General features: G+C 40.8%; 1 protein-coding gene across 2 annotated transcripts; it reads right to left on the bottom strand.

The window, feature by feature from the left end:
* Positions 1 to 2,226: 2,226 nt before the first annotated feature.
* STEAP4 (STEAP4 metalloreductase) lies at positions 2,227 to 23,065 on the bottom strand. Of its 2 annotated transcripts, none has more exons than XM_040591934.1 (5): positions 22,819 to 23,065; positions 7,207 to 7,662; positions 5,301 to 5,477; positions 4,530 to 4,694; positions 2,227 to 3,505 (listed from the first exon to the last, which is right to left on the bottom strand). In XM_040591934.1, exons 2-5 carry the CDS (start codon positions 7,660 to 7,662, stop codon positions 3,236 to 3,238), a joined length of 1,068 nt encoding a protein of 355 aa, XP_040447868.1. In that variant the 5' UTR covers positions 22,819 to 23,065; the 3' UTR covers positions 2,227 to 3,235. The 2 variants fall into 2 exon arrangements, with proteins under 2 accessions (XP_040447868.1, XP_040447867.1); XM_040591933.1 differs by having other exon boundaries at positions 5,301 to 5,828; positions 22,819 to 23,064.
* Between the last annotated feature and the right edge of the window lie 1,515 nt (positions 23,066 to 24,580).

The following is a 24,580-nucleotide window of genomic DNA, read 5'->3' as shown; positions in this document are numbered from 1 at the left end:
ACATATGCACATAAATGCTCTTCTTGGCTTCTGGGGACCATATAGAAAACACCCTTTCCAAAATTCATGTTATGATCCTTCTGATGTCCTCTGTGACCAGGTTTTGTCAGTACATTAGAAAAAAAAATTATCATATGAAGAGTTCAGCCATGAGAAATGTATACAAGCTACCAAAGTTTTCATAGCACTGGTTGTTGTTTTCAAAATATTGCCATTGAACGCTTTTAGTTTAACTATCATGTAAGATTACTGAAGGAAAAGGATTTTTTTCTCTACAATGTTCAAGAAATAAATATGTAAATTTGTGAAGCAAATACTCCCCAGCTGCCCAAGAATAACAGGATATGAAATCCCTCACTTTGACTGGAAAAAACAAGTGCTGCTGGAGATCTGACGTATTATTTGCTGAAGTCGACAAAGAGCCTGCTGCTGACTTCAGATGTGAGATCTTTGGATCAGCTCCTGAGAGCTGCCGCCAGCACCCCATGCAAACAGCCTGCATTGTCTCCTCAGCTTGTATGCAGCAGATACTGGCACTTTATTCTTGGAGTGAACAGTAAATTGCAAATTGTACCTAGCTGCTTAGCATTTTCCGTAAATCGCAGTTGGTGTTTTGGCGTAACAAAGCAACGTGGTATCAGTCCCTGAAGAAGTTCTTTTGTCTTTCCAGCCAGAACTACAGTCCTCCTTGTGCCTGAGACTATGGTTCAGCGGTGAGTGCATTCGGTCAGGCCACAGTTAGCTGGCACTGATTCTCAGCGAGGGTAAAGAAGACCTGGTTTGGCCTGTCCTCTTCAACACAAGGCACTCGGAGACACACAGGAGCCTTGCTTGCTGAGAGGAAAGGAGGCAGGGCACTTGCAGTGTTTGTATTTCAGAAAGCATAGCTTTTAAATGGGTGTTACTGGCCCTGACTGTTGCAGTTTAAACTCCAACCCATAGGTTCAGCTGTGAGAAAGAGAAAAGGGCAGTTTTCAGATATGTATCAGGATAGGCAGAAACCCCAAAAGTAAATCCTTTAAAAAGTAATAAAAACCCCACAATCTGTATCAGTGTCTTGGAACTATCACTATTTGTAATAACATAAATCTGGCATAACTGTGTCACTGGGACCAGAATTTGGCCCCAAAATGGCAAATCTAGAGGATATTCACTCAGGCTGCTGCTACTATTTCTGCTGTGTCTGTCCCTTTCTCTTCTACCTATATACACACAGTGTCTCTGTCTCTCTCGCTCTCCTTCTCTCTGCTGCTTCTGCCTCTCTCTCCCCTTCTTCAGGGACCTGTAAAGTGGTGTTATAGGCAACCTCACAACAGTGTTGTCCCTTAGCCCTTCTCAGCCCATACCCAACCCCTTCTGCAGTAAACGATTCTGTAAGATTAACATGGAAGGTCTTTGAAGGAAGCTTGAAACGGAGTATTACACTGTCATGTGTCAGACCAAGGAAAACTTCTATACAGACCTACATCAACGTATGCATATCAGCTTATGACATGCCAAGTATGACATATACACCAGTGCTGGTTAGTAAGAGTACTATGGTGCCAGAATTATTTCCAAGAAATCTGACTCTATAAATTGCTGATATTTCAGGGTCCTTTACCATTCTTTTGTGTAGTAAGAACATGTTCTTTCTGGGCCAGAGGATGAAATGAAGAGGGGATGTATGTCTGGAACTAAAAAAGACCCCATTGTTGAGGAATGTTTTGAGAAGTATTGTTCAGATAGTTTTGTTTTGTTATTTAAATCTGCTTGATAGTGCTTGTTTGAAAGTACAGTTAGCTATACTATATAGTGTGCTCATACATTTCTATTTGTATTTATCCTCTTTATGGACAGGGAGGAGAACAACAGAGAGACAAAAGATAGTAAGCAATTATTTTCCTATAAAAACAAACATGTTCTGTCTTTTCTTTATTCTCCAATGCAAAGGAGGTTGTCAGATCGTTTGCAATTTAACATGAGGTCACCATCCCAGCTGAATCCTGTTTTTTCCACACATCCTCAGCCCGCTTTGATAACTAAGCAAAGATCTGCTTATGTGAGCAACCAAGGAGCAAGCAAAGATGGGGGGAAGGTGAGCCTAGGCAGCTGGCTGAAAACAGGATCCTATTTTATTCCTTGCCCCAAGGCCCTCTAACATCTTCAACACCTTTGTGCAAATAAGCATACCATCAGCTGCATCGTATCAAAAGAAGTTCCAGAAATGATGACAAAGCTCAACACTGTAATAAAAATTCTTTATTGTGGTTAAAGTATGTATATTTTCATAGAATAGCTGTAATGTTGCATCCAAAGATTTATTTTTTGGAAACCCAACAATATTATCTTCATGAGATATAACCATGACATATAATACAACCCCTTGATATAATAGGTTTTTCTTTCAGTTTGTTTCTTTACAACTCACTGCTTGCACAAAAAATGATCACTTTTTGCCTGTACTTGACAAACTTAGGCTTGTGAGCACATCTTATGCCTTTCTGCCATTTTGGTCTTTCCTCCATCCCCTTGCAACCTGAGTTTCTGGTACAGTGGTACAAGCAAGAATTCAGTAATCCTTGTCCCATACACTTCTAACATTAGAGTTCCTGTGCACAAACCAATCTTACTCAACTGTCTCTCAGGTATGAACACAGGTTTCTTTTGGATCGGATGTTAATGGAGGATAAACTAATGCTGTGAAGAAGAGAGCTCTTCCTCAGTCAGCAACCATCCTGCACCCATTCTATGGGTGCTGGTGGCTTCTGGGGTGGAAGGAGGGTGTACGTTCATACACGTGTGCGTTGGATCTGTTTGGATGTGTGTGGCTGCATGTAGACCTCAGTCCCAACGGGCAGGATATGGAAGAGGAGCAGATGCCACCTAATGCCAAAGGTTAGTCTGGTTTTGCCCAGCCTTGGGAGGAGGTTTGGAGCAACAGGGGAGGGACATGGAGCACCACTTACTTCTCTCATACTCTTCTTAGTAATGGAGGGTGAATAGGCAAGGGGCAATATACTGAGCAAAAGAGAGGGCCAGCACCTTGTGAAAGCATGCCTGAGGTGCAGGAACTCAATGGCCTCACTTGATTTGTATTTTAAGCGCATCATTAGGGTGGCTTTATTTTACTCAGGGCCTGGCCAAGTTTTTCACTTTTTATCTCACTCCCCAGATAAAGGAGGCTCAGGACTTCATTTTGATATGCCTTCATGATATTTTTTTTTCTTCTTTTTGATAATTCAGGTTAGTCTAATTATACAGCAGACTTGTTGATAATGTAATTTGACTGTTCTGAGTACTGGGGATTCCTCTCCCAGCCCTGTCGAATTTGTGTGAGAGGTTTGTCCAGACAAGGAAATATCAGGAAAAATTTGATGACCAGTACAATACATGGAATAATGAGGGAGAGCATATAGGCACTTGGAAGATACCATCTGTACGATGATGGGTTCAGGAACTGTTTTCCACCATAAACCAGGGTGTGTGCAGTGCACAAAGTCAGTGTCAGATATCCGAGTTTGGACTAGGGGAGAACAAAGGAAAGAGAAGAAGAAGAGGAGGTTAAAACAGTAAATTAAACCAGTACAAATGCAGTCTAAAGGACACGGTAAGCTTTGTGGAATGTGCCAATTTTAGGAATAATTGGGGGCTGCTGAAATGAAACTGCTTTATATAATATAAAGGCTCTTACTGTTTTATTTAATTAAGATTCATTCAAATAGATCTAGGTGAATCACACTTGTTTTTTTCCTCCATCAACTATCCTGATAATTTTTGCTAGCTTACACATACTGCCTAGTGGTTATCATGTTTGTGAAAATGCAGAGAAAATGCTGAAATTCAGTGGAGAGATCCAAGCTTTTATATGCTCTAATGCTAATCCATCCAGAACTACCATACTGTGCAAGTTTTTGGCCTTGATAAAACATTCATTGATAGTAATTTCCCCTTCCCTTGCCTCCCCTCCCCTGCCAACCCAGCTCCTGCAGAGGCATGGCAGCTTGCACCAAGCTTCCTCCGAACGGGGGGCTTAGATTATAGTGTTATCAAGGGCAGCCTGTTTATAGGCACAGCGGTTTTTAGAGTCTGCAAAACCTGCAGATTCTCTTCAGATCCTTGGCACTGAAAGGATCTGAGTTATAAAGTCTTTTTTTCAGACCTATTTTGAGATAACTGAACTATCTTGCGAACCAACAGAATTAGCCCAATAAATAGCTAAAGTATTTTGCGACTTAGTATAATTGTGGAATTTGGTAATTCCAGTGTTGGTTTTCTCTTTGTCATTTAGGAGTTCATCTCTTCCCAGTTTTCTCTTGCTAATGCAGTAATCCCAGTTGTAACATAAGTAGCCATCAGAACAGTTGTGGTTTCTTACAGGTGAGCTGTATAGCCATGTAGATTTTTTTTTCTTCACTGTGTGATGGTGGATAGTGCACACATCACATTTGGAGATACTAATGGAGGAAGGCCCTAAGTCTCTAGTAAACCTGCCTGTGGTCATAGTTTATAAGGGAAGAAGTTTTTTTTAGAATAAGTCTTTTTCTTACCTGTACAAATCGAAATTCTCGCCAGTTGACATTGTTGCTGACTGAAGGCAAGGAAGTTATTCCCAGAAGAACAAATAAAAAAAATCCTAAAATCCCCAAAGCCACGTAAGAGTCACTAAGCCAGGCATTAGTGGTGTTGAGTGGTTCTGTTTCATTGTTCAGTGCCTGAGGAAAAGAAGACCAGGTACACCTTAGTGATAACAGTTTTAGAATCAATGCAGAAAAAATATCCTTTAAGGTAACTAGGAGATAAATGTTATACGTTAACTCTCTGAAAATAATTAGAGATTTACTTGGAATGCCTATTCAAAAGCAGAAGAGGCATTACATTCCATATACATTCCATGTACCTGTAATCATGGTGCATGTTTTACGCTTCTGTAGACCTGCTGTTGAGGACAGGTATGTGATCCTTTCTTGTTAAATAAGGTCAGGAAGTCAAAATATGTGCCATTTTTAAGGTAAAAATACGTGTCATTCTTAAAGGTATATGGAGAAATAAGGAAGTTTCTTTAAAATACTCTTAATGTTTACATTTTCCCTGCTTATTTTATTAATATGTAAACTGTCTAGGAGGAAGACTGAGGTCAGAAATCCCCTCAACTCAATGTAATACCATCAAAATTCAGATATACCAATAGTTAAAAGGAACAGAAAAATTATGAAAATAACCTTAGTCTGTCCATGTGAATTTCTGAAGCTCAAGGTAGAAGGTAGTATTTGTAATATGGCCCAAAGAAAGGCAGGCATAGAACAGGGGACGAAACTTACCAGGGAGATGATTCGACTGCTGATTTTCCATCTTACGAAGGAGCGAATTGGGATGACAAGAGTGTACAAAACATGCAGAGAAGCAAATGCCAAGGCTACTAGTCCAAGTTGTTTCCTACACAGCATCCATTTGTCCAGCCAGTCTGGGAAACGGTGGTATTTGGTACCTCTGTATAACTGAATAATTGCAGCAAACACACCAGGAACATAAACCAAGGAAAGAAGGATGAGTGCCAATATAGGGCAGATCTGATTTGGAATGGAAATTGCAATAAAAAATGAAAAGTCTTTGTTTTCATTAACATAAGGGTAAATTACCCTATGAGTCAAACAGTAGAAGAAGAAGAAGGTGGTTAGGCCAAGGGACAAAAGGATGGGAAACTTCCACATTGGAAACAGCTGCAGAGGGTAATTTTCTATTTCCTGAGCTGCCAAGAGGGATCCCTTATCTAATGGAGTGAGACCCAGTGCACGAACAATATCCATCACCCTTTGTTTAGCTTCCATGTCATCTCCACAGACAAACACCTGCAGCCAAAAACAAACAAAAGTTTTATTTAGACAGATTTTTGTGACATTCTCTACTGCCGTCCTACCTGGATATGGACGATGAGCACAAGTTTCCTAGGCTACTTGTTGGATTCCCTACTGGCCTTAATTTATAAAGGCAAAAAGTAACCTACAGTTACTTTCTTGGCCAACAAGTGCAAGAACTAAGAATAAGAATCTTTTATTTGGGGAAGGAGATAGTTTCAAGTGGCAAAATTTTGTGTCTGAAAGGAGTAATGTATAACACACAGTGCAAGTCTTTGCCTGAAAGACTTGACATACTCTTCTGAAGACCTGCAAGTGGTTTGTAAGCACGAGATTTTATTGGAGTAAATAGGAGCAAAATTTTCAATAGGAGTAAATTGGAGCACAATTTTCAATTGCTCCTACAGTGGTCTGTAAGTACTCGAGGGAACTGGGGACAGAGGTCTTTAAAACATGATTGCTCTATCACAAAAATAAATATTTCTTTCCAAGTCTAGTAAAATAGTTAAGAAACCAACTTTTCTGTGAGTGTGCAAGACAGTACTTCTTTGGAACTGGGAGAAAGGGGGCAACTTCTGCTCCCATTGATATGATAAAGGCTTGTACAGCCTAGGCTTGGAAATCCTTGGGTCTTTGGCTAAATGGTTTATTTGGCAGCAGAAAACAAAGCTAGTAATGGTTTGGGTTTGAGTGGCTGGCTGATTTCGTACATTCTTCAAGAGCATTGTCCCTCACAGCAGTAGAAAACAGAGTAATAACAAATTACTTGTCTTGAAGTAAGCTGTTGTGTTGATTCCTATGGCCTGTGCTCACTGGCCCGTGGTTAAGGAGCTGGTTAAAATAGTTTTCACACACTGTTGTCATATTAAACTTCTATGGTGATGGATTCCAATTTAGAAAACTTAATTTATTCACCTTCCAGCTCACTTCTGCTGCCTATACTCATTCTGTTGCCCCATCATATCCCTTGCCTCCCTGTTTTTGCTCTCTTCAGTTTTATTCTTACTTTGATGTATTCTTCCTATCTCCTTTCTGTTTAACTTTAGAACCTGGTAAACAACTGACGCAACCCTCATTTCCTCCTGATTTGCTGTTTCTCTGTTTGGAGCTCGGCTATCTTTCTTTCCTTACTTCTCTAGTATCTCCAAACGCTGAGTTCAGAGGCAAGCTATTGATATTCCTTGTCGTGCCATATTACAAGCCAAAAGTAAGTAAGTTTTAGTTCCCATTTAATTTGAAAAGGGTGATTATAGTGAAAATACCATCTCAACTTTGTCTGATTTGTATGTCTCGTGCGTGTTCTGTCTAGCTGTTAAGAAGCCATATGATACATAACTCTATGACATAGGAAACCCCCGTTGCTCAGTCTTACCTGCCGGCTTGCATCCAGTGCACCTGACTGCAAAGCCCAGGCTGACACAGTGTTAAAGGCTTTCACAACCTTGGCACCAGGCACCAGCTGAGCGAGGTACTCTGCATTGGATTCAGGATACTGGTTTATTTTTAAGTTGTTGCTTACGTCCACCAAGATTTTTCCATGGAGAATTTCTGCTAGTGGTGTAAGGAAGTTGTAATTTTGCCTCTGGATTGCTATAATGATGATGGAAGCTTTCTGTGCTGCCTCTGCATGGCTCATCACCTTTGCATCCTTGGGAATAAGGCTGGATCTCTGTGTGCTCCGGCTTCCAAACACAATGGGGTAGCCGGACTGAATCATTTTTTGCCCCAGAGCTCTTCCAAAATCTCCAGTTCCAAATATGCACACTGTCTCTTTTTTGTTAGAAGTGTTGGGAGCCAAAGCCATTATGTTGGAAGAATTTTTATTCATCTGTTTAAAAAAAAAAAAAAAAAAGAGTTATGAGAACAAACTAAGTAGAACATCAAGCTCTTGAAAATGGAAGGTTAGCAGCCATTCTGGCTATATAAAATAAATAACTGAGTTTTCTTGCCTCTTAATGTGCTTTCTGCACACTTTTCTGAATACACACTCTCAGAAGATTTCCGTACAGTTTTTAAAAAACAGTTCTAGATATTCACCTCTCCATCTCTTATGGCACCCTCTTCTCCATCTATTTTGTGGATTTTAACATTCAGCTGAACTGTTGCAGTTTTCCTCTCTCAAAAGGAAAGCAGGACAAAAAGATACCGGAGCACACTACTTACTTGTGCTATAGAAAAACATTGAAGAGGAGTGTGTTTCTAGTTTCTAGTCAGATTAGAACCTGGAAGGTCTTTTGTGAAATACTTGAAGAAGAGATACTGTAAAAGGTAGCTACAAACCTATCTGTTGTCCTCAGTATTTCCTTAATACAACTAGTCAGTGCCAGTTTGTTTTATTGTTGTTCTTCAATTTCCTGAAGAATGTCCTATTAAGCATTTGGATAGTGGAATTGGAATAATTCATGTTGAACATAGATTTCTGATATTTATATATTACTCATAATAAAATTCTCTTTGAGGTTTTTATCTGTCCTCCTTTATCACTGTACCTGGAAGCTTCAAAGTCTTTAATGTATTATCCATGCCATAGCAGTACGTACGCTCTGTACTTGCAAGAGTGAGACCCATGATACAAATACAGAATCAAAAAGGTCTGCTCCAGAGGTCTTGCATTAGGTCCACACGCTGTTGTCCTCACTTTACAAAAGGTGAACTCAGACCAGAAAACCCAAGGCCCAAAGGAAGACCTCCAGCAGGAGACCCTGAGACACCCCTCTCTTGGCCTGGCAAGCATTTTAGTACTTAGACCGGCCATTTAATTTGCAGGAACCCTGATTCAAGTCTTTCACTGCATCACAGGTAACTGTCTTAATTAAAGCTGTGGGAATAATTGATTTGCCAGTTTGCAGGAAAGAAATGCATGAAATGGTTAGCTAGACCCAAAACAACTGCTTTGCTACTTGCTGTTTATTAACCCTTTGCTTACATTCTTCTGTGAAGCACCATTCAAAATGAAACTGCCATTTAAAAATACTGAGATGATGTTCTGCACTTTATTTTACATTTTTGTCTAGCCAGAACAGTTTCTGCTTTTTAAAAATCTGGCATGATTTTAAATTGTTTGACTCAAAACTTGCATTTTTTTTGCTGAAAAAAAAAATCAAGCCTGAACTTCCCCCTACCCTGCTGTGACCTAGAGTTGAGGACCGTGAATCAGGGATGCACACATTTTTGGCCTGTGCTGTAGGGTGTAAGCTTCAGTAGCAAGATAGGCAGAGAAACGCTTGTTCTGAGAATCATGTGTGAAGATTTTGGCTTGAACTACCTCTGTATGTAGCTAGCTGGCCACCAGTTGGCATCAGTGCCTGCCCAGCACGGTTCCTGCAGTAAGCTGTGGAAGCCCTGGGATTTAGAGAGCTGCCAAGGGAGTTTGCTTCTGGTCATTAGGGGAAGGCATCAGTTCAGGCAGAGAAGAGCCCGAGGATCTGTGTGCTCCGGGGCTGTGTGGCTGGAGCAGGGCCCCCGGGAGGCTTTGCAGCGCAGCAGGGTGTTAACCCCAGCTCTCCTCAAGCTGCGGTCCCAGCTATCCAGCTGGACTCTGTGTACTTCATCAAGTAACACACTGAGCATGAAAACAGATCTTCAAAGGGAGCCATCTGAATGTCTTTTGCATATTTGTGTGCTCTGACACATGCATACAAATGCAAAGTCCTTTTTGACATATGTAAAAATCCTTCTCTGAGGGCTTTATTAATGTCCCATGAGGCTCTAACGTGACTAAAGCTATGAAATTCCTTTTTGGGGTTGGTCCATATTTCCAAAAGCACAGAAGAACTGCATATGCAACATTAATAAATGGTCCAACTAATAAGACTCAACTTTCCTTTCTTCTTAATTTTTCCTTTTAACAAAGTAGGCTCTTTTCTAAAATGGAAAGTAGAATTTAGTTGTAGCACACGATTGACCATTTAAAAACTTTGTTATTTGCCCTAAGAAATCATTAAGTTATTGCTGAGTGAACTATGCAGATCATTCTCCTCTCCAAAGTAAGACTCGCAAAAACCAAACCTCAAATGGATGTTACCACGTATTATATTTGGTAGATCAGTTAAAGTTATGTTATGTTTGGGCTTATATAAGAATATTGAATACAGAAATGGATCCACTAGCAAGAAATAAGTCTATAAAGTGCTTCTGATGTTCACTAATGCTGAATGTCTCATTTACTAGGGAACACTTAACTCATCTTGCCAGAAAACAGAAAACAGAAAAAGAGGGAGACGAAAAGAAAAATTAATGTAAGGAAAATTCTTTTTTTTCAAAATACAGTTTCTTGGAGTACTATCTAAGATTTAAGGGGACTTGTACAAGGAAGTGGATAATATTCCATAGAAGGCTGAAGAGAGTTAAAGCTGTCTTTAATACTGGTGATCTAATTTAGCTTAATACCATTTTTACAAGAAGGACAATTTGCTTGAATAAAGTAAGCAGAATTTACCTTTTGTTTTTAAGAATTACTTAATGGGGATGCCCATAGCTGTTATGATGGTACACATTATATATTAGAAATAAACTGGTCACTAATGAATTTTTAACAGATTAAGTTATATTGTAAAAACTGATGTGAATTTAATATTTATTCTGAAAAATTACATGTAAGACAAGGCAAATTTGCTTTTAAATCCCAGGCCTTCTGGACCATGCCTCTTTCTAACAAAGACAGAAATGAAATTAATTTTCTCCATTGAAGCCTTTTTTTCCTTCCTTCCTTCCTTTCAACACGTCTTTGTGCCAGCTGGCTGTTGTTGAACTAAAAGAAGCTTGTGGGTTTTGCAGTGACCTTCTGGAGGTTAATTCAGGCGATAGGTTATGAGCACATAGACAGTGTGTATATAAATTCTGACTTTGCTGTGTGTATTTGAAGAAAATGCAGCCTCTGATGGCAACTGGGTGGGTGCAAAGGCAAAACAAGGAAAATGGCCTCCCAGAGTCCATGATGGCGATAGCTACAATGTGAAAAGAGAGTAATTTTCTATAGGACAGTAATTTTCTACAGGATAAGGTGTTTTATTGTCATATGTCAGTGTGAAAGATGGGAAGCAGAAGTACATCACAAGGGACAGAGTGCCAGCCTGGTGTCTGGGAGCTCAGCCCAAAGGCTGACACTGGGGTCTCTGGAAGCAGCTGATGGCACTGGGGGTCTGCTCCATGCCCGGGGGTTATGCTGAGCTCTCTCAGTGTGCCAGAGGAAAGCAGAAATACCAGTAATTTTATATATGTAGCCATGTATTATCTGAAAAAAGCCACAGAGATTTGTGTTCATACATAACCTTTTTGCTTATGTCCATCCCCCTAACATTAGAGCGCTAGTGATGCCTTTTGTTATTTGAAAGATATTCCTTGTAAGCTTCTGTAATGATTAACTGCATCCTTTCTCTTCTGCATTGTTATCCACTGACTTATACTATTTGAAGGAAAATGGTGGTAATCTCTGAGTTTACTTGGTCAGTAATGATAAAAGGAGGTGCGGAAAGAAAAAAAAAAAGAAGCTAACTGCAGAACTGTTGCTTCTACCCACTGCATAAACACCAGGGGAATTGAATGAAGGTTCAATGTTTAGTTCAGCAGTTATATGCAAGTACTTCAGTTATGTAGGAGTGTGAATGAAGACAGGCACATTGCTTCACACGTGGGAAAAAGGAGGGATTTCCTAGGGAAGCAACGCCACAGATGAAGTACGGTGCCAAAAGTGGAAAGGCAGAGATGGGACTGAGATGTAGACTGGGATGGATAATGGAAAGATCAGAAAGGTGTAACATGAAATGGCAGACAGGAGATGAGTAAAATGATTCAAAAGGTAGAAAGGCAAGATGAAAGGAGCAGGAAAGAGTAGTTTTACTATTTATATTTTAAAAGGAAGCAAACCAAATAACTGGTGGTCATCTCAAGAGATTATCTAGTCCGTGTCCCTCCCTAAGGCAGGATGAACTATGCTTAGACAAAGTCTGACAGGTGCTTGTCTAACCTGTTTGTAAAACCTTCCTGTGTTGTGGATGCTGAAGTTTTCCTTGCTTATTGCTTTCTGAGGCAGATTTTCCTATATGTAATCTGTGTCACCTCCTCCACAGCAGATCCAGGTGTCAATTTATCCCCCTTCTCTTTGCAGCAGCCTTTGTTGGACATGAAAGCTGTTACCATTTCACCCTTTTCTTCTCTAGACGAAACAACCCCAGATCTTTCCCTGCAAGTCATGCTTCTGAGAGTGGTAATCTTTCTCATGGCTTTCTTCTGATCTTGGTAGGCTAAAGTGCTCCAACGGTTAATTAAAAGTATGGTGCTAAAACTGAGTGCAGTACTCTTGCTGAGATCTTACCAGAGAGAAGAAGATCCACTTGCCTCATAGGCAACACATCATCTCACTGTCACATTTGTTTTATTCACAGCGCAGCTGATTCATAGTCAGGTTGTGATGCATTAAAAGGATGAGTACTTTAACAAATAGTGTGTGGCAACAGGAACCAAGATGTAGACTGAAACAGCTGGTGCTGAGCACATGTTGTTTACACTATCCGTGTGTCATAGACTTCCACCTTGGACTAGCTTTGGTTTAGTATTGCAGCCTGAGTGCCCACTAGCAGCTGCAGTGCTTTGGGGTGCACCAAAGGCATGTCTTCTGGCTCAGCTTTCATGGAAAGGCATCGAGTTTCATAAGCTCTAAGAGTTCTCTGTGGTGTAAAGCAAAGCTTGAAAAGTGGTGATCTGCTTCTACATCTGATCAGAGCTGGAATACTAATATAAATGCATCCTGCTACAGCCAAATCCTTTAATTGGGCTGCTCCTATGTCACTTGCTCCATCCTCAATTTCTGTAGTTTTTCTCTGACTCAGAGCTGTATTGTGCACTTGTCCCTGTTGAATAGCACCATATATTTTCAAACTGTAGCTTCAATTTGTCAAGATCATTTTGATTTCTAAGCCTGTCCTCTAATGTGCTTGCAGCCCTTTTCAACTTTGTCAGATTGTCAGCTTTAATAAGCACAGTGTCTATTCTGGTATCTACACCATTTAATGACATTCTGGAACAGGACTTTTGCCAGGAGAGACCTCCTGTATATCTGCAGTAAATGTAGTCTTCTGTTTTGACATTGATTAACTGAGAGACTGAAAATGTTTCTCTCACTAGTTCTGCAGAACCTTACCTTATATTAGTTTAATCTAGGCTGCGTTTTCCTAGTATGCTTTTGAAAAATCTTCTCTAACATTTACCATAGCAAAACTTCACTTGTCAAGTTGTATAGCCTCTGTGATTCACAAGGACTGTTATCCTGTTATAAGAGGAAATGAGGTTGGTTTGGAATGATTTGTTTGTGATTAATCCATGTGCCTGTAACCCATTTCTTTCTTATCTTCCCTTTGCTTCCTCTGTTTGAGAATTGTACTTAAATGTATTGGGCCATAATTCTGCACCTCCTCTTTCTTCTTACTTTTAAAGATAGCTGTTATTCTTGCCTTTCCAGTCTTTCAAAACTTCACCTCTTCCACACAGTTCTTAAAGATAGTTATTAATGGCTGTGGAAATGCTTCAGTTATCCCCTGAACAATGTGAACTGAATTCCATCAGCCTTGCTGATCTCAGGTCATTTAACTCACCTGAGCACGGCCTAATCTCTTTTCTGTCATCTAGCCAGAATTTTCAGTTCTTTGCTACTGATGTAAACCCTTTTATCATGGTTGACCCTTCTAGTGAAGAAAGAACAAAATAGGCATTACAGAGGTGGCTTTCTTCAAGTCATTAGTCAGTAGCTTTCTCTCAGTTGTGGGGTGGATCAGTTCTCTCCTTGATTTTCCTTTAACAGTTTATGTTTTTACAGGAAACTTTTTGTTATTCTAGAGGTACCTTACTAATTACATTTCTTTTTGTGCTGTGGCTTTTCAAATCTTATCAACATATTAGTACTATTCTTCTGTGCTTGCCCATAGATTTTGATTTATGTATGTTATTTAAGTCTGAAGTGTCTGAAGAACTCAGAGTGCCAGCCATGGTGCTGTCTTATTGCAGTCCTTGTTCTACGCTGCAATCTTTATGTCTCTGCTTTTGACATAGTTTCGTTAAGCAGCTATCAAATCTTCTAACTCCATTTTGCTCTCAAGTTGTACTTCTCATGGAACATCACTTTCCCACCTTCAAAATCAAGTATACTCTGCTTATTATTCTGCTAGGTGGACAAGTCCATTTTTGACCACTTGATCTCGTCTGGTGACCTGTGGTAGCTCCCAGGTGTTGCAGAACCTCTGTATTTTCCCCTCTATAATTTTCAAAAGCCTTCTACTGGATCTATTTTCTTTTATCTTTTGATGCAGGGCAGAAGTTTAGGAGATGAAGAAGGATATGAGAAGATAAATGGCCAAGGTATCACCAGGATTTTGATCCATAGCCATGTAAAATAAAGGTTTGTAAGTAGAATAAGAAAAGAGTTAATGGACAGCACAGCTGTGATCCAGGTAGGTTGTGGTGTCTGCTAGGGGAACTAGTCTTAAGATTTACAACACCGATCCATTTATCATCTTTTTCTTTTTCTTCTTTTTAAGCTCATTGTAAAAATCATAATCCCAAAGGTGGCCATAAAGATTATATACAGAACAAATATTATGGGAGCATAACTTTAAAAAGTGAAGTATCAAAGGCCCTCTTTCTATGTAAACTAAATATTTTGACTGCTATTTCCTTGTAAGTCACAGCAGAGACTCTGATACACTATGCAAATAATAAACAGTGCTAGGCATCAGAATGGCCTCTCTGGAGCAACTTGCCATTGTTCTAGTACAAAATTCTGGAGGCAAATAAAGGTCCTGACATAATACATCTGGCCGATTATATAGCACGCTTGGGGTACATTCACCTGCGTGAATCTGTATACAGTTACACAGGAGTCATGACAACAGCATTGACTGCATATCCAGTGATTCATGTACTAGAATATCAGTACAAAAATTCTGTTTTCTAGGTTCACCTTTCTAGAAAAAGCTTGTTTTACCAGACTTCAAAAGGGTTATTTTTCTATAATGATGGGGAGACACTTGGGTTGACACTTTGGAGCTTATTAAATTTAGTACATTGCACAGCTGAACTATAATAGTATCCTGCTGCAGGAAGAAGTTAATTCTTCCCTCAGGTTCACTAACCTGTGGTGTTTAACGCTGCTTGTACAGTACTGAAACCAGGACATCTGGGATAAGCAGTCTGGGTTCAGACGGTGCCCTCCTGTAGACCTCATTTTAAGCTGCTGACATGACTTCTCACATGTCACCTTAACTGCAGTGCTTTTTTAACACAGAGTATTTGTCTGTTTCTGTTTTCTTTTTTTCCCCCCCCAAATCTCTCATCATCGCAAGGATCAGCTGAACTTTCTCACACAGCATCCACATACATAAGTCTTCAAGCCCCTGCTAAAGGTCTTTTTCAGCCAAAGCTCTGCATCTCTGCTCAGAAAGCACCTGAAAACATGCAGTTCCTTACATGGATTTAAGAACTTGTTTATGTAGTTTGAACCACACAGGCAGGGCTGAGCACACTGCAACTCATTTCACCGACAGAGGTTCAGAGTGCGCCTTACACTTTGAAACCAGGTTCTCACCACCACTACAGAGAGAAAGCCAAGCACGCCGTCGGACTTGATGTGAATACACATCTTAATCCTGCTGGGCAACTGTGCACTGACCTTGAATTGGGATTTATGGCTTAACTGGTGAAAATATACCCTTTGGAGGTGTCCTGCAGACCTTCCTCATACCTCGCTGAACAGACTGAACAGGTTCTGTCATGTTTGCTTCCCCATTGCCTCTGTGTACACCTGGTCCTTCCCTGCCTGATAAACATACCTGCTTCTCAGTCATGGGTGGGCTGCAGTTGTAACCGTGGTGCTTTGACACCGTGCTGGTGGCATGTACTCATGCTGGTGGCAATCAAGAACAGTGCCTATAACCAAGAATATCAAAGGCAGTGGAAGTGGCCATTTTTTCATTTTTTCCTTAACAATGAGTCTCTTTTTTTGTTGTTGCCTTCAAATCCCTGTATACCTGTGGATGGGCATGGTGAACTTCAAATAAGCAAATGACTACATATTTTTGCTTGGAATTATACTTTTTTCATTGGTAATTTTTAGTTTCCCATGCTGTCAAGTTCTCCAAAGTCAGACAATTTCTTTCTGGAATAGAGTTTATTCTCATAATTGTCATAGCTGTTTGTTACATGTACTGGCAAGCAGAAGTCATCCCTGACTGTTGTGTTTTGGTTTGGTTTTTTTTTTTTTCAAATGAGAATCCGGCTTTGTCCTGTCATCTATGATCAAAAGGTGTATATTAGACAAAAATGCCCTAATACACTAAAATTACATATAGTAACCCATTAAATATAGTAGAGAAAGAGAGTGATTAATACTTCATTTCTTACATATGTAGTGCTGCAGCTTTGGAGGTATTTTTATGAGTATATTTCACACATACATGATACTCATTAATCCTGTTGTAGCTTGGAAAACAGGTGAAATGTGATTTAAAAAGTCTCCTCAGAAAGGCCTGTACACTACTCTGAGGCAATCTCATTTACTTAAATTTTCATTTTACCATTCCCACAGAGAGAGAAAGAAAACACACTACAACAAATACTGTTTCTTACAAGATGACAGTTGTAGAACCAAATCTGCTGTGAATTATAAACTGCATTTTCTGTTGCTTGATACACCTAAAACTGAAAGGCATGTGGCTAAACTACTTTCCCATGATTAATCCAGTACTGAAATGCATAAAGAAAAGAGCAGAATAGCTCTTAACAAACGTATTACAACAAATTATTCATGAATTTTCTTTCAAGCAAATGAATATCTGCTGTTCTTCTCAGCAGAAAATCCTGGGCTCCAAGTTTTGACAAAGCTGATAAAAAATAATTGTTTGAGACAATAAATTCGCCTACAGAGGACATTGCATTTCCCACATCTTCACTTTTTATCAGGAGAACACTAAAGCTGCCTGGAGGCTCTTCAAACAAATGAAGTATAGGCCTAAATAGATGTGCTTAATGTTGTCTAAATCATAGCAAAGTACTGAGAGGGCTGGAAATCTCAGCACCTCCAGCTGCTCCCACAAACACGTAAGCCTCAGCTATAGCTTAAGTAATTTCCTCAGTCTTTTCAGGGCTATTGTACAGTTCTGAGGTGTGCAGGTATTAAGCTTTAATCCAGCCTAGCCAACTGCAAGGAGAATGAAAAGTATTTCACAAAACACCTGAAGGTGAGCAAGGGTGAGAAGGAGAGACTGTCTATAGTGCAGAGGGCACTGGATTTAGCCCAGTTGGCCCAGGAGATGCCCTGAGACTGTGAAAGGTGTTTTCACATCCACTGTGCATGGAGAAGCACCTCCTGGATTCCTGCTGAGTCCTCCCCTCACTGTGAAGTTATTCTTCTGAGCATCTTTTATCTGCCATTTAGAGACATTAACAAATAGCTCTATCTCAGAGAAATAACACTAGAAATAATGAAGCCTGGCTTCCTAGGGGTTTGTGTTTCTTGGCTGATTACAAGTGCTGATTGATGCCGTTTCCAATCACAGAAGATGACTCCTATAACATTTCTTCTCATGGATTTTTGGGTCTTTTAAATGTATATAGTCACAGTATAGTCTTTCATTTTTCAGGACTCTTCTGTGGGGTCTTCAGCTGCCTTTTTTCATGCAACACAAGGAGAATGGAGCCCTCTCTCCTCCTGGTATATTTGTTTGAAATCATCACTAAAAAAATGATTGAGGAACACACATAAACATACATACACTCACATGCCTCTGCATGACCAGAGAAATCTCACTTCCTACAGAAATCAGGCTAAAATAATGGACATCCTATAAAATTTATGTACACACACCCACGTGAATGTCTGTACCACCAAAAGAGAAGGAAACAAGTGAGGAATGGCTCTTCAGTTGTGACCCTACGTTGTTGTGGTCTGTAGAAAGACACGGAGGATGAGGCAGGGGATGTTATGTGGGATGCTTTTACTGATAGCCCATCAGTAGGATACACTGAGACTAGAATTAGGTGCATTACAGCAGCCACCAACCAAAACCAGACCTTCAGAATGCTAAAAATGTAAGAGTTCAAGCCACGTATTTATTATGAGCTCTAGGACTGTGTGACAAGCCTGACTCTCTTCCCATTTACACTAATGGAATTGTTGATTTTCAGTTAGCTTGCTTTTGGACCAGGCTGGCACAAGCTGGAAGAAAAAGCAGCCCAGTTATTTCATAACACCTGTGATAAAATCAAAGGTGAGGTGACTGGTGTGGCACTGTGATGATGTTCTTAGCTGTCTTATCCTCTTAGAAATCTGAGTAAGAGAGAGTATAGTGAAAGATTTAAGAAAATGGAGCATGAATATGGAGTTTCCTTGCCAAAACAAATATGTGTGGATTTGTAACATGTCTGGAATGGGGCCAAGCAGATTTTACAGAATGTTCATTCATCTGTGTTCTTGCTTACACAAGCCTATACACTAAAATGTGTTTAAAGGCATGTGATTTAACACGGGATAACTTTATCATCTCCCTTATTCACTTAATATGAAGTACATTAGATGTATTTACTTGTTCCTTTGGTTTCCTTTCTTTCTCTTACATGGACTTGAAGATTTTCCTCTTCTACTTGACTTGCATCTACTTGATGCAAGTAGAGTGGCATCTGTAGAGACATGCCTGCCTTCAGGACAAAGTGAACACTGATATATTCAGAAGTAAATTATGTTCCTCACCAAAAAAAGAAAAAAAAAAGAGAGAGAGTTTTAAATGCTGTTGCATTTTTCAGCAAGGAAAAGTTCTTATCAGGCAATATTTTAAGAACCAGGCCTTTCTCAAGATGGAAGAAATTCCCCTTCATACTGAGCTGAATTTGTCAGGTCTTTTTAAGAAACAACCTTAAGCTACAGGCTTTGAAAATTAACTGCTGAGAAGCCTGAATTTAAAAACATTATTATAAAATTAAAAAAACCCCAAACCAACCAACAGATGAGATTACTAAAAAATTTACAGGACTGTTCAGAGCAGCATCCTATACTGAGAAACATCTAGTTTGTTTTGGGTTTTTTTTCCAACCCAAACTTCCTTTGAGTTCAGCTCAGGTTTTGCAGGTGCTTGAGCTGCTGCTGGTAATTCCCCAGCCTGGCAAATGGGGACGGATGTGTGCAATGTGGGTCACTACCTCGGCTCCTAGCCCAGGCATTGGTACAAATGAAACCTCTCTGCCAGGGGATGTACAGCCTGTGAGCTACAGTTCTTGGAGCAAAGCATTGTGACCAAATTGCTCGCAGTGCAGCACAGGGCAGCCAGAGTTATCCTGTGCCACGGTCCACTGCACAGGGGCATAGGAAACCTTGAAACAAGATCTCTTAGAAAACTTTGGTGCCTAAGCCCTCTTATGCACAGGCTGCCACCTTCACAGAGAAGTCACCCTGGTGTCTGTCCTCTGCTTGCTCCTGGGTCTCAGCCAAGGTTGCTGGGTATCTCTTGCTCCTACCCTTGTGAAGTACGTGGGGTGAAGGCAGAAGCTGCTCTCTTGGTTTTGCATGCCAAGGCCATGCAATAAGCAAGAAAGGAGTGTACTGGACCCTATCTATGCAACTGAAGTGAAGGAAAAGGTGGATATTTGGGACATGATATGCAGCAGAGACAAATGAAAAGCTTACGTGTTCTTACTAAAGTTAGTTGAAGAAAAAGGAAGAGGGTGCCAGGACATGCGAAACAAAGTGTCATGCTGATTTTGTAATTGCCTAATTGGACAAAATAATTTCCTCCTGCAGGGTGGCCCTCTCTTGCGGCTCCAGCAAGGAAACGCACTACAAAATGAGGAACTGGATTTTCTGAATAAACCTGTTGTCTTTATTGCATTACCATTTTATGCTATTATGACTATTGCATAATTACCCACTTGTTGTGAGTACTCATGTCTTTTTACATATTTCCTGCTCTCACAGCCCTTGCAGCATGGGACCACCCCAGAGAAATCCTTTGTCAAACATTCCTGTGCTCTAATGATGCCAGAAAGTGTTTTGCTTTTTTGCAATCAATGTCTCCACTAAATTTCTTAGCACTTAAGGCTTGTTTATCTAGAGGCCTACAGAAACTTGTTCACATAGTTGGTATCCGTAATGGATTGGTGACAGGCAGCAGTAAAACACTTTGATCCCAGTCCTCAGGTGCTGTAACTTGTCTGAGGTGGATGGCTGTGCCGCTTCCACCATTGATCAAGAAGTTTGTAGCAGATTATTATAATTAAGCACCTTTGAAGTGCCAAGTTATATGAAGCTCTGGTGCAGTTCAGGTTGTAGAATTCAAATTAAGTTTATTAATATTCTCATTTTTATGGGATATCATGCTGTTTATGGAAATGTTTTTTTTCTGCACAGATTTGTCTTGGTGAGGCTGCTTCTCTTGGGAAAAGCACATGGAGGGAAACCATCTGAGCTGAGAACCTGTCCTCTCTCCTGATTTAATCCTAACCTCATGTTTTCCTAAGCAAGTCATGGGATCTGCATCTCCCAGGGGAGGTTTAGACCTAGCCTTGCAACTGAACCAGGGTGATACACAGCACTTTGCCAGCGTGACACACAGGGCAGCTCAGCTAAGCACAAGAGGAGCGGTCCTGAGCTGGGTAGCCTGAAACTGTGCCTCCAGCACACCACCACCATGAAAGTTAGAGCATTCCTCCAGTAATCTGACCAGGAAAGGGTCACCTCAACAGTTTAGTAAAGTAAAAAAAAATAGCTTGATGCCACCTTTGCAATTGTGTCTCCAGGGCTGTACTCAGTAGTCACTATGAGGCTGGGAGGCAGCTTTGTCAGTCCTCTAATTAATGCCTTTGCTGGCAGCTATTCCCACTCCCTGTCCGTTTCCAAGAAGCACCGATATAACCAGCACTTACTGGAGCTGCCACCCACTGCCTGCCACCAGCCCGACGGAGCACCCTGTGCAAACCGTGGCAGTGGGTGGGAGAGAAAATGCTCCACAAGGACACTTGAGAGCGCACCCAATTGTCACAGCCCCGTCTACAACCAAGTAAGTGAATTTACTGACCCTTTCATCAGCCGTGCTCTCACTAAGGGGAATACATGTTGGAGAAATTTTGAAAAAAGTATGTGGGTCTAACAGTGCTGTCAAAAGAGGAAAAAACACCCTGACTTTTTATTTTAGAGCATGCAGGGACAACCTTCCCCCACATTTGAACTGCAATAACCATCTGTACAGGTGACATTCAGATACCTGTCCCTACCTTCTCTTGCCCCAAACCATCTTTCAAAGAGGTCAATATACATTAAAATCTGAGTAGGATAAAGTAAAAATGCCATCATATATAAAATGTTTTAAAAGTTGCAGTTCCACTCCACTAGCACTGTAACTAAGAATGGAATTGGAGAAATGGTTGACTTAAATCTTGGAGTTACCAAATAAACAGTTTTTAATACAAATAGACTGGGAAGCAGTGAAGGAGGTCTTAAAATATGCAGATTTTAAGCACTCTCCCTGAAAGCCTCAGTTGCTGTCTCTATTTTTGAGGGATTTGGTTTATAGGGAGGAAAAAGTGGTTGTGAGCACCCAGCTAGCAATCCATGCTAGGCACATTGCTGGGGTTTTTATTTTGGACTAGCTCTGGTCTTGTCCTGTGAGCTTAATTGACATTAGCGGTAGAATTGTTTTGATTCATGCAAGAGCAGCCGAGACTGTATGTCTCCAGCCTGCTCTGTGATGTGAAACATTGCATGGTACGTGGCGGAGGATAGCGGAGTCGGTTCCCAAGAGAGATCCTGCTTTGAAATAAAACACTAATGTAGGCAACACACTTTGTTAATAATTTCTCAACACAAAGTAGATTCCCGGTCTGGTTATCATTTCTGCCTGTAACTAAGTAATATAAAAATGTGCCATCTGCCTAAAATTGTACAAATATGACAAGCGCTTGATATGTTTGTATAAGAAAATTCCAATATGGAGGAAGAAAGTACAGGGATGCTTGATTTCTCAATGACTACTGGAATATTTTGGTATGTAGTTACAGTACTACTTCATGCTAGTCTAAATCATTGCTATTAACAAATCTGGGAGCTTCAGGAAGGCCACATCTGTAAAAGAATTTACATCTTCCACTAACGGCGTAATTTTATAAGGTCTCAACAGTCTTGAAATTTGGCCTATAGTCTGACTGACAGTTTGTGTTGCAGATTTAGAGGGGATATGAAATTTTCCTATATCAAAGCTGAAGAACAGTTCTGACAGCTGCAAATGTTCTCTGAATTAATAATGTGGAGCTGTTATAAGACAATATTTGAGAAAAATCCATTTCTTTCTGCAGCATCGAAGCCCCTTGCTTATAAAATATTAAAGAGGATTAAAATTGGTATGCTGCTTGAACGGGAAGAGAAAACAAGAAATCCACATATGAATCCAGAAGTGAAAAGAATCATTAGTTCCAACTGTTATTAGTCATAACTTATGATTTGGGGTAAATCAAACACTCCTGGAGTACCTGGACTTGCTACTAAAATTCAGACCAGAATTTTGGCTCTGGCTTAGGAAAGAAAATCCGCTTTCTAGCTTCATTATTTAAAACCCACTGACCAATCCTTATTTGCAGAAGCTTTCTCCACTTCTTTAACTAAAGCACACACCTCTGGAAGATTAAATAAACTTGTTATCTGCTGTGTAAGCTCTCTGAATACCAATTGACTAATCCAAAGTTCTGGTTTGTCCAAACTTTAGAGATACAGATCCTTCCCTGTGTCTCAGTGCTTCCTTACATCAGCTCTTAGTGACTAACAGGTTGTATAATGTCAACACAAAACCAGGAGCTATGACCTGGCTTTGTATTTTATTTTTTTTTGTCTAGCAGGGATCAGGAGATTAAAAAATTTAAGTTCAAGCCTACCAAAACTTCTCAGGTTGACAGTTTAGCCATTTTGTTCCCCGTTCCCACCTGCAGAAGTGAGAAGCCTGTGTCTCTGAGTAAAGCTCACCTGTGCGCTCAACCTGCTGCAGTTCCCCCAGGCAAGCTGGTGCTTCCCCAGCCGGCGGGATGCTGTTTGTGCTGGAGCAAGAGAGACCTCAGGAGCTGCAGAGAAGTCCTGTTGCCCGGAGCAGAGTGCAGAAACACCAACAGCCTTGCTGGCACTTATCTAGGGGAAGCCAGGGCGAGCGCACAGGGGAGGGTGAGACCAAGGGATGTTGCAAGCATTGTCTGGCTGAGCGGGTTGAAAGAACTTCCCGTCAAACTCTCAGGGAAAGTCCCAGGCCTTGTATTTACAGCTGAGGTAAAGCTGTGGTTGCTTTTGTCATGCTGGCACTGACTTGCCCCTTGGCTATTGGCCAGAGCTAAGGCTTAGTTGCAATCTCCTACTTTTTGAAGACTACCTGAGAATTGCAGAAGCACAACAGCAACTATTTGCTTGGAAGGAGAACTGCTGCTTTTGTGTCACAGCTTTCCTGTGCTGTTCCACCTATGGGTAGGGACAGTAAGAATGTCACAACAGATGAAAGGAATTTGGCATGGGGACGGTTGAAAGTACCTGATCTCTGAGATTCTCCAGATATTCTTGGCAGCTACAGCAATTCTGTAGAGCCAGAGCCTGTGATGGATAGGTATTGAGAAATGAGTCTTTAAGGGATAAGCCCATGGGAGCATGCAAAGCTCTTGATGTTACACATCTCTTTGGAATGGGACATAATTCTAAACAGATGCCTTGATCAACAAGAGATCACTGGACTGGATCATAGTCCAGATAGGAGAAAGGGGCTAAGAGAGTCCTACTGGCACTGAGATTTTATAAGTTTGGAAAATGAATTGAAGGGGATTTAAATAATACTGCAATCCAGATTTGCCCTGTCTGCCTGTAAAGAGGAAGATAGTAAAATGAAAATACTTGTTATGTCAGCTTGCCTTTGGGACACTTGCTGAAAACTTACTAGAAAAACAAATTAAGAAGGTGTACTGGGTCTGGCCGAGCCCCACAGCAGCCTCACAGTGCTGTGCTTGTGCTGGTAGCTAGAAGGGTGTTAACACAGCAGTGGTCTGGCTGCTGCTGAGCAGCGCTGGCACAGCATCAGGGCTGTCTCTCCAACCTTGCCCCCCTCCATCACCAGTAGGCTGGGGGTGGGCAAGATTTTGGGAGGGGACACAGCCAGGACAGCCTACGCAAACCGAGCAGTGGGATATTCTATGCCATGACATCTGCTCAGATATAAAAACTGAGAGAAGAGAGGAGGAAGGGGGGCACTTGTTATTGATGATATTTGTCTTCCAGAACAACCGCTATGAGTACTGAAGCCCTGCTTCCTGGGAAGTGGCCGAACTTCGCCTGCTGATGGGAAGTAGAGAATAACATCTTTTGTTTTCCTTTGCTTCCATTCACGTGACTTATGCTATTGCTTTCATTAAACTGTCTTTATTTTGACCCACAAGGCTTTTTTTTAATCTTATTTCCCCATACCTCCCCCCCCCCCCCCCCCCCCGATTCTGCTGAGGAGGGCAGCAATAGAGTGGTTTGGTGGGCACCTGGCATCTAGCCAGGGTCAGCACACCACAGAAAGAAACGAGATACAGAACATAAGACGGAGGTAATCTCTAAAAAAATGTTTCATTCAGAACAATCTGTAACTGTACTAGGGCTGAAGAAACAATTTGTGAGAGCTTGAGTGAGAGCTTGCGTTCTAGACAAGAGATCAGATCATGTTTGAGATTTAGGACAGGAACAGCCTGTGGCACTTGTGCACTGTGACAAA

This window comes from Falco naumanni, chromosome 4, assembly GCF_017639655.2.
Source record: "Falco naumanni isolate bFalNau1 chromosome 4, bFalNau1.pat, whole genome shotgun sequence".
Lineage (NCBI taxonomy): Eukaryota > Metazoa > Chordata > Aves > Falconiformes > Falconidae > Falco > Falco naumanni.
The sequence above is the reverse complement of the archived record's forward strand: the minus strand, read 5'-3'. Positions and strand labels throughout refer to the sequence as shown.